The sequence below is a fragment of the Poecilia mexicana genome, unplaced genomic scaffold, assembly GCF_051168715.1.
Source record: "Poecilia mexicana isolate PSO_F unplaced genomic scaffold, ASM5116871v1 scaffold_14, whole genome shotgun sequence".
Lineage (NCBI taxonomy): Eukaryota > Metazoa > Chordata > Actinopteri > Cyprinodontiformes > Poeciliidae > Poecilia > Poecilia mexicana.
The window spans coordinates 11058300-11072326 of NW_028263383.1; the positions used below are offsets into that span (position 1 = coordinate 11058300).

General features: G+C 37.8%; 1 protein-coding gene across 3 annotated transcripts in view; it reads left to right on the forward strand.

The window, feature by feature from the left end:
* Positions 1-786: 786 nt before the first annotated feature.
* The window catches only part of sh3pxd2b (SH3 and PX domains 2B), a 36515-nt gene continuing 23274 nt past the window's right edge, over positions 787-14027 (forward strand). For 2 of the 3 annotated variants that reach the window (XM_015010900.2, XM_015010901.2), the window contains exons 1-3: positions 789-2353; positions 5300-5380; positions 13295-13370. In XM_015010900.2, coding sequence (XP_014866386.2) covers positions 2282-2353; positions 5300-5380; positions 13295-13370 — 229 coding nt within the window. In that variant the 5' untranslated portion in view covers positions 789-2281. Of the gene's footprint in view, positions 2354-5299; positions 5381-13294; positions 13371-14027 lie in introns of all 3 variants that reach the window. The other variant, XM_015010897.2, reaches the window with a different exon arrangement.

Consider the following 14027-nt stretch of genomic DNA (forward strand, 5'->3'; position numbering starts at 1 on the left):
TGGTCTATCATAAAAAATCAACACGATGCTTTGTATCTTCTGATCGTAATGCGGCAAATTGTAATTATAGCTCATGAAAATGTACTTACAAACTCATACTGCATAAGTTCCAGCTTTTATGTTCTATAATAGATCACTATGTTGTTTCAGTTTAAAGATCTGTGAATTGTTAACTGTATTTTGTTTTTCTTAAAGGCCTAACATTTTAACACTGTGACTCTGTTGATCTTGTAAACTGAAATGTAAAATGTTTTCCAGATATCAGTACAAAAGTACCTCAATGCTGCAAACTTGTACTGGTGTAAATTTTGTTATAACTTTTGTCATACCTTGTCATCAGCTCAAATGTTTGATCCATTTCATTTATTCATTTAAAATGGAACTTTGAACAAATCATCTGGACATTTTTGTGAGTTTGTGATAAAAATATTCTACCTACTTGACATTTAACTATATTTCTCTATTTACAAGGAGTGTAGCAAGACTCCACAGAGCAATAAGTCATGTTTAATTTCTGCTTTTCTCCAGAGTAGTTTCTGTTTCCCTTAACTCAAGTTCAAGTAAAAACTTTCACATCAGCAAGAAAAAGATTTCACATATTTATAAGTTATAAAACTTAAATAACTTTGCATAACTTACACAGTCAGATAGTTCTAAAGTTTTACTTCATATACCAATGTGGTTGTGTTCAAAACACAAATGTCACTGCATATTTATGACTTTGAACTTGACATTGTCACATGTGTTACTGAGCAACATGGAAGAACTGCCACATATGCAGTTATACTGTAATGAGCTCAAAACACCAAAAGATGGCGCTATGGTGCAACAAAACTGACAGGACTTTGTGAATGCCACCACAGACACATTAAAAGACCTAAACATCTCAAACATCAAAAGCAAATCAGTGGTATTTAAATCTGAGATTGGCTCTGCCAGGAACTCAGCAGAATTTCATTGGAGACTCACTTAAAGTTATTATTTTATTCTTTCTATGCATGCTTACTATATACATAATTGTGAAAAAGCATGAGACTCTTTAAAGACTCCATTACAACATTGGTGTTAGTAATCAATCTAATTACAAAAGGTTGCAGAGTTCCTGACCTGTGACCCCAGCAATGACAGGAGCAGTAGAAATGTTTGGATTAGGACACAGCATCTCCTCAGCCGCAGCTGGTCAAAAACTTACTTTTGGTCAGCACTGATGTAAATAGGTACTTTTGAAAAGAAAAAAAAATCACAAAATTAAGGTGTGGAAAAAACAACATATCAACATATAGTAAACAACAGAGTTATATGACGTAATTATTCAAAGCCATTTCACATAATTTATTGTAAACTACATATGAATTGAGTTTAATACAAGAGTTATTAACCTCAATCCGGTCATTTATCAATAGACAATTTCTTGGAGCAATAAAACTAAAGATTTATATTTCGGCAAATACAGTGAATAAGAATATCATAAAACGCATCAAAAACTTTTTTATACTTGTATCATGTTATTACATGTTGGATGTAAACAGCACGCACAACCACTGGATGCTGTTTATATGGGACTGTATCCAACGATAGAGATTTAAATTTAAATGGCAGAAAAGTCTGTTACAACGAAGCAATAAGAAAGACCGCAGACTTGAAAGGATTGTTCCCGAACAAATATTGTTACCTAATAACATCTTCTGAATGATGCATAATAGACCATTTTGAAATAGTACCGTTAAACTAGCCCCTGATTATTATTGCTGTATTCTTTTATCTGAGCTTCGTTTCTTTTTAACCCAATCCATATTTACATTTTGCCAAAATGTCTGATGTAAAAAAAAAAAAAAGAAGAAATGAACATGAAAGGTTCTCTGGCAAATGCTGCGGCAGCATGTGGTTAACTGTGACGCCATAGGGCTGGTCCACGGAGCAAAGCGGCGCTTTCCAGCTGCTCAGATGGGAGTGGGTGAGCTGGGATAGGCTGGGAGTTTGGTTGGGAAGTCGTAAGCGGATCCAGAAACGGCACAAGAAGGAAAGAAAGAAAAGAGGAGATCCAGGATTCAAAGACCTTCATGCACAAATCGACTGAATGTTTTACAGGAAATCTGACGCAGTAATTTTGCGGAAAACGGGTTTTGTTACCGCCACAGGTGACGGATTGGAACTGTGTGGATGACAAAGAGAGACTCGCGGTGAAACGGCTAACTTTTCCAACCGGGTGTGATCCCTCGTAGAAAACTTGGAGTTGGATTTCTGCGTTTTGTTGTAACGGTCAGTGGAAGAGGAGGACATCATGCCGCGGCGCACCGTGCAAGAAGTAACCGTGCAAGATGTCCAGAAGCGAAGGAGTCCCAACAAACACTATGTAAGATCCTTTATTTGGAAGATCCCAGCGGCAACACGCCGAGATTATTCCGCTGCTCTGCCTCTTCAGAAAAAGTAATAACAAAGAGTGTCAGATTACAGTTTACCAAGCCAGCCCAAAGAACAATTAGACATTCCTGAAATTTGTTGCTGTTTTAAACATTAACCTGACTTGTACTGTTGTTAAGCATGATTTAATCCTGAAAACCAAAAGTGGGATGTAGGAAAACTTTTTAAAACACTCCGATACCAACAACCACTGGAAGAGACAATAGACCCTGTATGTGAATTATATCCCTTGAAACCACCAAATAACTTACTGAGTATGGCTGAGAAAAATCTCCTATGGGTTTTGGTGTTATTGTGGTTCATGTGATTTTTAAGACCTGCTGGTCTTATATATACAGTAAGTGAATGCTTATATAGCTGAATAAAAAGCATTAACACCCTTTGAACTTTTCAACATTTGGGATAATGTAAACATGTGGAAGAAGTCTTAAGAAACAAATTCCACTTTTTTGCATTCTTGGAAAATTAGTTGTTGTTTGCTTTCCCTACATACAGACGGGGAAAACAAACACCAGGAACACATCATTATGTGAAATATGGTGGTGGAAGCATCATGCTTTGGGGACGTTTGTCTTCTATGTGGACAGAGGGAAAGACCTACATACAATATAATTTTGTACAGCCATTCATCAGTTTGTAATCACAGTGGTACGTTTTGGATGCACCTCAATTTTCAATGATTTGTAGTAATTCTCTACTTTCTGCTCATTGCCTACAAAAGAGAATCTAATCATATAGTATCTTACTGAGTAATGTTGTACACAAGATTTTTTTTTTTTTCAAAACCTCTTTTTTTTTATTTTTTTTTACAGGTTTTAAAATTCATAGAATTGATCCAGAAATGTTTAGATAAAATCTTACCTATGGGAATGATCCAGTCAAAATCCACATCTTCATCCATCTGAGGCATGATGTGATTCTTCCAGAGAAAATTTGGTAAAAAGTAGATGTGCAGAGCTATTGGAAATGTATCTGTTTCAAACTGGTGGAAGGTTATTATGCACTTTTCACACTTTAGTTTTGTAATAATAAAGAGAAAATAATAATGTTCTTCCCACTTCAGAAGTATTAGCTGCTTTCTTGTAGTTTATCAGGTAAAATATCATTGAAAATATTGAAGGTTGAGGTTTGAAAGTTGCAGAAATGTGGGAAAGCTAAAGGGATCTGAAGAGGTTCTTTGTATTTCAAATAGGAAAGGCCCCAAGGTAACACATTAGGCAGTGGCATCTCAAGATTTGTCATGCGTCAAGTCCTTCAATTATCTCTGCAAATCATGCCTTCAGGCATGACAGACAAGGAAGTCACACCAGTGGTGCTAATGCCATCACATTGATGGCAATGTCACTGTGGACAATAGCCCTAATCATTACAACATTTAATCATCCAACATTTATAGCCCATTGCATGAACATGTTAATTTTTTTTGCTTCTGCAATAGATTTATGCATATAAATATGTTTATTTATTTTCCATTTGTTGACTCACTTAGTGAGGATTAGCATTTTGTTACCATAGATTGTGTAATTTTGCAGAGGAAGGGACAAAATCAAAAATATACAAGCAATTCTTTCTCTCTTCTAACAAGCCTGATAGTTTGATAGGCAGGAATGCAAAAAAAGACAAAGCCCCATTTCTAACTTTTCTGCTTTACTTAAACAAAGAAGCTTCTATTGGTTTTGTGGGAACAGCCCAACGTGGGCGCATTTGCCTGCATATGTACAGTCACTGCAAACCGTATGACACCATGTGACCAGAAACCCAATGAGAGCCACCACAGCAGGCCTTGGTGTTAGTTCAGCGTCCCTGTACGCATCCTTCTGTGAATGTTCTGATTTGAGTCCATGATATACTGTACGTGTGAAAAGTTTGGGACAAACGGGCGGTAGACTGCTGTGAGTTGGTGTTGGAGGACGTGGCGCGCTTCTGGCCCCGTGTCTTCTCCATCTGTCTGCTTACTTTCCAGTTCAAACCATGTGGTTTCATTCCTTTTTCTGTTCCCCTGACACTCTAAATCTCATAGAATGCTAACGTGTGCTCATGAGCTCATGTTCGTGCTTCTGTTGAGTTCATAGACGTTAATGTTTTCCTTTAGTGTGGTGATTGCATGATAACCAGACTAAAATATGTAGCCTAAAAGCCTTAGCTCTCTTATTATAGTGGATAATTGCTTGGTCTCTCTTGCACAGACATAAACTCAGTGTGAAGCTCTGTATAATCAAATAGGTTCCCCTACATGTCTGTTTAGCAATCGCTGACTGCTGCCCTGCAAGAGAGAGCTAGGCCATAGTGGGCCTGGGAGTCAGGCCAGCAGCAGTCAGCCAGACACAGTGAGCCACCAGGGAGTTTCCAATCACCTCCCTCCTCTCTGCTCTTTTTTTATTAGTTGAGAGCATTCCCTAAAACTGTGTCTGCTTCCTCCAGACCCTGGTGATTAGCTTAGATGGGTTTGTATTATTTCCACATAATAAAGCTAACATTTTAGTTGTTTACATCATATAGTTATAGATTCCCTAGTTTTTGTTTCACAGATGGTTACCAGAAACTTTTGGTGTCACAACAATGATTGTCTGTAAGGCTAATCTGCTGGGTCTATACAGGATAATGTTTCAGTGTTGGAGGAAGCGCTTCAAGCACCACAGGAAGTGAAATAATAGTATGTCCTGATGGTAATGGCTGATGCTTGATGTTTGTCAGTCAGAGCCGCTTGGCTTTCCTGTTCAGCCCAATAGGAGTCACAACACTTCTATGTAATAAAACCATAAAGGTGGGGTTTGACTCAAAGGTACCTTGGTCCAGCGTTTGAAGTAGCTTGAAATACTGGGATGTTTTAAGTTCACTATGCACTAATGTAATTCTCCTCTCTCTTTTTCTTTGCAAGGTTTACATCATCAAAGTGTCCTGGAGTGATGGCAGTACAGAAACCATTTACAGGCGCTACAGCAAGTTCTTTGACCTCCAGGTGGGTGCTTAGTGTGTTAGTATGTGCATGTGTTGAAAATCCTAAAATAAATGTTTGTTGGAAAAGTGTTAAACATGCAAATCCAAATGGACTGCTTTTATTTTGGAAAAAAAAAGTTTTATTTTTAATGCATGTTTATATAGCTCTGTTCATACATCTGCCAATTAAAAAAGGAACATTAAAATAACAATAACCTCTGGAAAAAAATGCATGAAAAGAAAAAGCAGTAATATTTTCAGACATTGTTGCAGTTTTAGTGCCAAACACAACATTTTAAGGTCCATCCATTTGCAAAGGATGAGTTATTTACAGCTGCTGTGATTTTCATTTTTGTGTAGCTACTATATATTAGCACTCTCTTTGTTCCACTAGTGTTGGCTCATGTTAAAAAGGCAGACTTATACAGAATAGTTTATCAGTATATGGACTTCAGGCTGAGGGCTACACAATATCATCTTTGCAATATCATCTACAGATTAATAACATTGACAGGACAGACGTAGTTTTCTCTTTAAACCAAAAGGACATTCAGCTTGTTGGGTGGGGTGTTTCTGCCCACCTGTGACCCAGATGATGGTGCCCAAGATGTCACAGAAAGTGCTAAAAGCTATGTCATGCCAATGGTCCAGTATCATGCATTTTTTTTTTTTTTTTTACTGAAGGATTTTGGGGAGAATAGACTGTTTGGAGTAGAGGAACCTGTCTTGCATCACATATCCCTGATCACAGTTTGTAGGGACATTTGGGCGTCTAGTCCAACATCAGTGCCTGTTGTCCTGGATTAATGATTAAATATTCCCATGAACACACATATTGATGTTTTAGACCTTTTTTCCAGAAGAGCTGAAGATGTTGTAAGTGCACTGTCATATGCATTAATAAAGTAATCTCATTAAATTCAATATATTTATGATGGAAAATGACCCAATACATTTGGCAACATTTGACCTTCTGTTTCACAGAAGCAGCGTCTGCATTACTCCATCCATATAACACTGGTAATTAAACTGTGTGAGGACTCAGAAAATGTCCCACTGAAGTTAACAGAAGACACTGATGAATGGAACAACCACACTGATGACCACAGAAATGTCTGAAGTCATTCAAACATCATACTATTGCCAGTGTGTCTCTTGCACAAGGAGGAAATCTCATTAGTATCATAGTTTCCCTTCTTCTTTTGAAGGTAATGGATCTTTGGGGGCTGGCTGCATCAAAGCTTTGAGAGCACTGACTACAAGATACCCAGCAAAGAGCTTTTAATGAGCATACACTCAATTTACGCAAAGCACACGGTGAACTCTAACTGAATTCAATTCTTATAATTTCATTAAAATAGTTAAACCATGAGAAGTGAAATAAAGTCATGTAATGCTTCATCAAAGCTTCCCCGAAGCTGTCAATGGAAAAACGGTATTTCATTACTAATACCATTCATTTGAGCCTGGAAATATGCTATCACCTTTCTGTCTGTCAGATGTATTGTCCTTTTAGTTATAAACAAGCTAACAGTAATATTGACTATGTGAACAGAAGCAGAATGAAAATAATGACTTATTACTTCTATTTCTCTGGGTGATAAACAACACAAATAGTCATTTCACATTTCCTTCTTAAAGTATTAGACTCTCTGGATATGATGTTCCTAACTAAAAACACCACATGATTTAGAGTTAGTTCTGGTTTAAAGTGAATATTTTCCCTACCGGAAAGAGAAACATGTCACATCACTGTGAGCTTGTTAAACAAGCACCTACATTGAACTTACCCTTTAACTGGACAGGGTGTTTTTACAAGCAGAATTATTTCCAAACAGCGATCTCTGTTTTGCTTGAAACGTTAGACAGAGCATCGCTGCGTTATTTCAGCCAGCAGATCATCAGTGCTCAGCAACATGTGGGGGAGGGGCAACACTGCACAACCCTTTTCAAACAGGAGAAAACTCTGGTCAGTCCGGCCCAGTCTTTAGCATGATCTCTGCCATTTCATTACATTGACTTTAAACAGTTTGCTTCTTTTTAAAACTGTAAAATAACATCATAATGGTAACCAGCCCTGCTGAAGTGCGATATTTTTTACTTTTAACTTTTACTTCCTGCTGTACATTTCTCCTAATCCAAATCTCTTTGAAGACCTTTCTCTCCAAAGACTCAGTATTTGATTATGGCAATAAAAACTCTGTCCAAATAACCTGCTATCATCTCATCAAAATGTCCTGCATCACTGTACTGCAGAGAAATGAAAATCAGACCACTCTTGCTTGATATAAATACCAAGCTTGGAAACTGTTTTTCTTTTAACTATCAACTGAAAACACATTCAATCCTTTAGCTATCTGTTTGTGCAGTCCTAACACACTAAACACTACAGTCTGCAACCAAAGTCCTCAAGTGCCACTGTCCTCCAACACCAAACGAATGGTTAACAACCAGGCATGTCAACATGACAGGGAGATAATAAAACCTTTGGATTGAAGTTTGTTGGAGCAGGGATGCATCCAAAAGTTGAAGGACAGTGGAACTAAAGGACTGGATTTAGAGACCTCTGTGATAGTTTAAGATATTATTTATTTGTTTTGGTTGGTAGCTGTTGAAGCTAATAAAAACTGTGATCTCATCAGGGAAGCTCCACTTGTTAACTCTGTCCTCATTTTTATTTACAAGATTATCATTAATAGCTTTGTGCATTTATTTCTTCATCATGTTTCCAGTTATGATTAATGTGTCACTACCGCTGTCAGAGAATGTGATGATCATGTCTGACTTATTTTCAGTTGGGACTTTCATATGTGACCTCACCTCCTCCATGCTATTCTGCTTCCTGTTGTGGGGGGAAGTCTGTTGTTGGGCAGAGTAATATTTTAAATCAGCTGAGCTGACGTGGACTGACCAAAATACATCACCTTATCAGTTTTGAAATAGTATTCCAGAATTTATGTAAAGGGTTAATGTATTAGTCCGATGCTTTACGCTGTTCACTGTGAAGCAAACAAAGACATAAGGTGGATAAGTTCTGATGTCAGTCCAGGTGTCTGGCCAACATGGTGATGAAAGGCTGACAAATTGAACTCTTCTTGTTAATCACCACTTCATCATTTCCAGCTACTCTTCTCTGGTTTTTCCTTTTTCCTGGCACCCTGTGCCTTGTTTACTGACCTGGTGCTGCTGTTGTATGATTCAGCATGAGGTTCTAATAACAAAGACAAGATGGGGCGGAGACTGAATGTGTCACTGAATGCATCCAGTTAACTCATCTGGACCAAACAGCTGATGCTTAAGATAAACCACAGCAAAGCATTTTTGTTTTTTATCATTTTAATGGTATGTGTGAGACCACTTAACTTGATTTTTGTGGCTAGAAGTTAATATTAACAGGAAGAGCCTTGGACCTTTTCATATTTTATTCTGTTATAACTGTAAACTTCAGTGTATTTCATTGAGAATTTATGTAGTAGACTAATGCAAAGTGCCTTCCACTTAAATCACTGACTGTCATGTCCTGAATGACTAAAATCTACACCAGTGTGTCTGAAGAATGTGGTATGGATTTGTATTTAGCTTTTTTACTCTGATAACGAAATAAAATCCAGCCCAACCCACTGCCTTTTGAACTAATCTAATTAGGAAATAGTCCAACTGTGTCTGTTGTATTCTTGGTATAAATTCAGTTGTGTTGCTGTGAAGGTCTCAGAGGATTACAAGAAAACTTTGGTGAACAAACTTCATGGAGCCTCACGAACACAGAGAAACAACTGGCAGATCAGGAATAAAGTTATGGAGAAACGTTGTGATTGTAGAATAGTTCCTGATTTTGGACACATTACTGAGTACTGTTCAGTGTTTTAACTGAAAATCTAAAAATTATGGAATTTCTTCAAACCCACTAAGACACGACTATTCACTGGAAAGAGAGCAGTAGTCAGAGAAGCAGCTAAAAGGCCCGTCGAATTTACTGCTCAGGAGGGAGAATGTGTTAAGACAGCTATTAGTTGTGGACTCCACAAAATTGGTCTTTGTGGAGGAGTGGTGGTAGCGATTGTTGAAATAAAGTCAGTAGAGGTATTGTTTGGAAGTTGCCTCAAGCTACGTAGGAAACAAACATGTGGAACAAGCTGTTCTGGTCATATGAGACAAAATATTGCCTTACACAGGGGTTTCCCCCAGTGTATTACAAGCCTGGTGGGCTGCCAGGCTTTACTTGTCCCTCTGCCAGGCTAAGCTTAGCTTGTTTTCATTTTATCTAGGAGGACTTTTTAAAAACCAGTAACCACGGACTGCATGCGTCTTTGCTGCACTCCGCTGCGTACTTCACCAGCACAGCGCAGACAGATTTATAATCGATGCGTTGAACAGAGTGCAAAGCCGAGGAATGCACCAATCACACCAACTGCCTCTCTGTGCGTTGGCCGCCTTGCCCTGTTGCAGACACCGCTGTCACGCTTGTCTCATGGTCATGCAGAACACAGTTGTTTTGACACGACACGATGCCTCAAACTGTCCCATATCAAATTCCTTCTCCACCTCTGCTACACTCTAGTCAGGCAGATTTCAGCACATGGTTGCAGAGTGAACTTGTAAACATGTTAACAAATGTTAGAGGGCCAGCCGGTGTTGACAATGAAGAGCACAGATTGGAAAAACTGGTCTCATAAAGTCAGAGCCACCAAAACAAACAGAGTCTGTGGCCCTTATTACAAACTCAACAGTCACGAACGGAAAATCTTGGTCCCTACTGGTGCCACGTAAATGAAATCTTCCTGATTGCCTCTGGATTCCAGCAGAGATGTGCTTTGCACCGGCTGTAGCTCGTCATGCAGGGCCAGCCAAAGGTTGTACAGGGCCTTGAGCAGAATTTGATTCAGGGGCCCCTCTACCTCTTCATATTTTAATTATGTGTTTTTTATTTATTGTTTATAAGACTACATAGTTGTGTGTTTTACTTAAAAGTATTGTCAACAATGTCTTCCAGGAATACATCGTTACCCAGTAATATTTCCTGTCAACACAGTGGGCTGCTGGTGGAACACCAGGCAGGTTTTCTGGGGGAAACCCTGTTTCAGCCTTAATGCAAAACATGTTGGTGATGGCATCATTCTCAGAGGATTCTTTTCTTCAGCAGGGACAGAGAAGCTGTTCAGACTTAATAGGAAGCTGCAGTAGAGTTGAGACTAAGGCAGAGGTTTACTTTTTAGCAGGACAACTACCTCAAACACAGCTAGAGCTACAGTAGAATGTTTTACGTCAAACCGTCTTTTTGTTACGGTTACCCAAAATTCAGAAATTTATATTTAAAAGACAGTTAACCCAGTTGACAGTCTGAGTTATTTTGCAAATGACAACAGGAAGAGACTGTAGATGTGAAGTTTTTCTTCATCCCTTCATTCAACAGTCTTGCACAACTTTTATTATGCATCTGCCTAAATGCTGATGTAGTGAAAGCAGATACAGACTTGACTAAATTGAGTCCTTTCAAGTGTAAGTTTCTTTCTGAGTCAGCAGAAATAAAAAACAGTTTAAAAGTTTCCAGGATCCTCTATCTGTCATCGTAAGTTAAAACTATAAATACTTCTCTGACCACATGTTGTCTTTCTGTGAGTTGCTGACATATGTTTTGTTATGTTGATTATTTTGGGTTTAGTTTCCTCATTTAGGATCAGTAAATGATGACGGATTAAAAGGCACATGAATTAATTCAAATTACCTGTTAATTGTAGATACAAAACTCAGCGGTTATTAATATCAAAGTTAGAAGACTTGTGGTTCTTTTGCATGATTTGCAGTTAATGTCCTTATATTTTTAGGTAAGAGTAATTCCACCATTAGAGGGGTATACCGATAAATAAGCAAGCAGAGAAGCATATCCAGCAGTTTAATTTGAAAATGTGATTTGTTTAGTCCAGGATAACTTATTATGTATATGACACTCATGTTTGGAATCTGGCCTCAAAGCACATCTCATGTCACTGCTGTAATAGGTCCAACAAAACATCCATGGTGCTTTTAGCAGCTGAAGGCGTTCCCGTGGAGCATGAATATTTGATGTTGTACGCTTGGCGTAAATGACATTTTGTAGAGATGTTTCTCTCTGTCTCCAAATGTTTTTTTTTCTTTTCCTTTGACTGGCTCTGATTACAGAGTAGATACAAGGTTCAGGGGAGACACTGAGGCTGGGGTGTGTTTGCACTCCCAGCTAAACACATGGGAACAATTACTCTGTGTGGGGCATTGGATCTTCTTTGTCTCTGTCTGGCTGCCTGCCTTTGTGTTTATGGTGTGATTCTTAAGGTGGTGCTCTGTCACTGACTAAGTGTCTGATTCTTAAGCAGATTGATGTTTTTCGACTCAAACATTTTTCCCTCCATACTTTGTTGACATCTTTCTTTTTTCTGACACTATTTTGGTTTTCCAATGCTCTCCATTTAGGATGATTAACTTTAATGTATTTTAATATTAGTAATAACTTGCCAACTTAAGTTAAATACACATATAAGTTTAATTACTTCTGCTAGTACTGTTTTTAAACAGACATATTTTTGTATACTTCTCGATAAATAAATTAAAACAGTCTGTTCTGATTACACACATTTTAGGGTTAGGGAAATAACGGCTTCCAGTGGTCTTGATTTGAGATGTGATGACCTTGAGTTTTTTCATAGAGGATGTGGTTTAGTATGTCTGTCTGCAAATATCCAATGATTAGATAAAGGCAGAAAGTGTTGTAATTCTGTTTTTGTTGTAGATAGTTAGTAAAATTGGTCTGTAGGAGGGAAATCTCAGTTTGACTAGAGTCCTGCCCCGACTTTATCTGCAGCGTCTCATTAGAGGCCAGATGCTGTAGGATGGATGTTTGTACAGTGTAAACCTGTTCAAAGCTGATTGTTACATGTCTCTGTTGCACCTAAAAGCAAAAAATGAGAAAACTTTTCAGATTTGAGACTTTGCTACATTGTTTCTGTTCTTTATTGTTTTAGCCTTTATTTATCCAGGTACGGAGTCATATTGAGATTAAAACTTGTCTTTCAGTAATGAAATGGCCAATCAGTTAGAATTTCATTTAAGTTTTATTTGTTCTTTTCTTCAGAGTGTATAACAGATGTATATATTCTATGGTCGACAAATATGATTCAAAACTGAGTACAAAAAACTAAATTAAAGGTACGTAGTTGACTGAGTTTGACAATATCCTCTATCACTGAAGGGTGTAGAATATACTTTACTCAATTGTATTGTTTTTGTAGTTTTTATTAAACAGTTTCTAAATAAACTTTCATTATGAACGATTATTGGGAAAATTTTCTTTCTGTATGTAAGTAATCATTTGTTTAACTGAAAAGTGCTTTCTCGTGTGATTTGGAAGTATTTTTATATGTGTTGCTATAAAACTTTTTAAATGATCCATTTTGATGAGACCGTATTGTTATGTCAGAGTCTCTGTTATAAATCATATGAGGATTTAACACACAGTTCAGTTGTCTGGGCCAAAACAACTGTTTTGGCTTCATCAGTGTTGGATGCAAATACATTTTCTGATAGGCTTTAATTGCTGAATTACACTTTTTTAAGAAATAGAAGAAGTAAGAAAAAGAGGAGAGATTTAGAGTAACGAAGAATCGCAGCTCATTGGCTTTTTTTCTGAGGAATGATGGAAACTGATATATTCCATTATGTCAGTGGTTCCTGGCTGCTAACAGCACATATGAAGCTCAGAGGGGAAAGAAACATACCATCTGTTCAGTACATTCCTAATCATTGTCAGATCTGCCCCTATTGGCTAAATTCCCTGTAGGAAGTGCTGATTTATAAAAAATCACTTCCTCACCACCTGCAGCTCCCTTGTTTATTCAGCCTATATGTGTATGTGTGAATGTAAATACTACATGTGCCAATAACTTTCTAATCATTTTGGGGATTTCAGATGGAATTGCTGGATAAATTCCCTGTGGAGGGAGGCCAGAAGGACCCAAAGCGCAGAATCATTCCATTCTTACCAGGTGAGAGTCCAATAAACTTCAATCTACTTTAAATCTTCACCATTTTATACATAAAATAAAACACATGAATTTGTCTTCTCTGCACAGTGTCTTTCATCCTTCTTTGTTAACTCCAGGAGAAATGCAAACATAAATTGCACAACAGCAACTCACTGACAACCTTTAAAAAAGAACCTTTAAAAAAGAATGCATAAAGCACACATAAATGTCAGTATAATCTGGAGTAGTTGACAATACTTATTCCGAAAAATGTCTGAAAGGAATCATAATGCCTTTCCTTTTTAATAATAAAAGGGACTGCTGTGTTTTCTGTGTACGTGACCAACTTTTTAAATCCTTCTGAAAGTAATACTTCAAGAGAGGGGAAAAAGGCCTTGTCCATGAGCTCCACCCACATATCCCCCACCACGCAGGCAGGGCTGGCTGGTCGGGGGGGGGGGGTACTTTTTATGTCCATGCAGGTCTGGAAGTCATTGAGAGAAGTTGTACTAAGACAGCAGAAATGTAATGTTTGCATGAGGGAAAAATAGAAGAAAAAAAACAGGTCTTCATTCTATGCTTGTCATAAAACAGTCTCTCCTGGATTAAACTGCCATCTTTTTCTCTTGGTCTTAAGATTGAAATTGGAGATTTTCTCTGGAATTCCTGCCTGCTTCC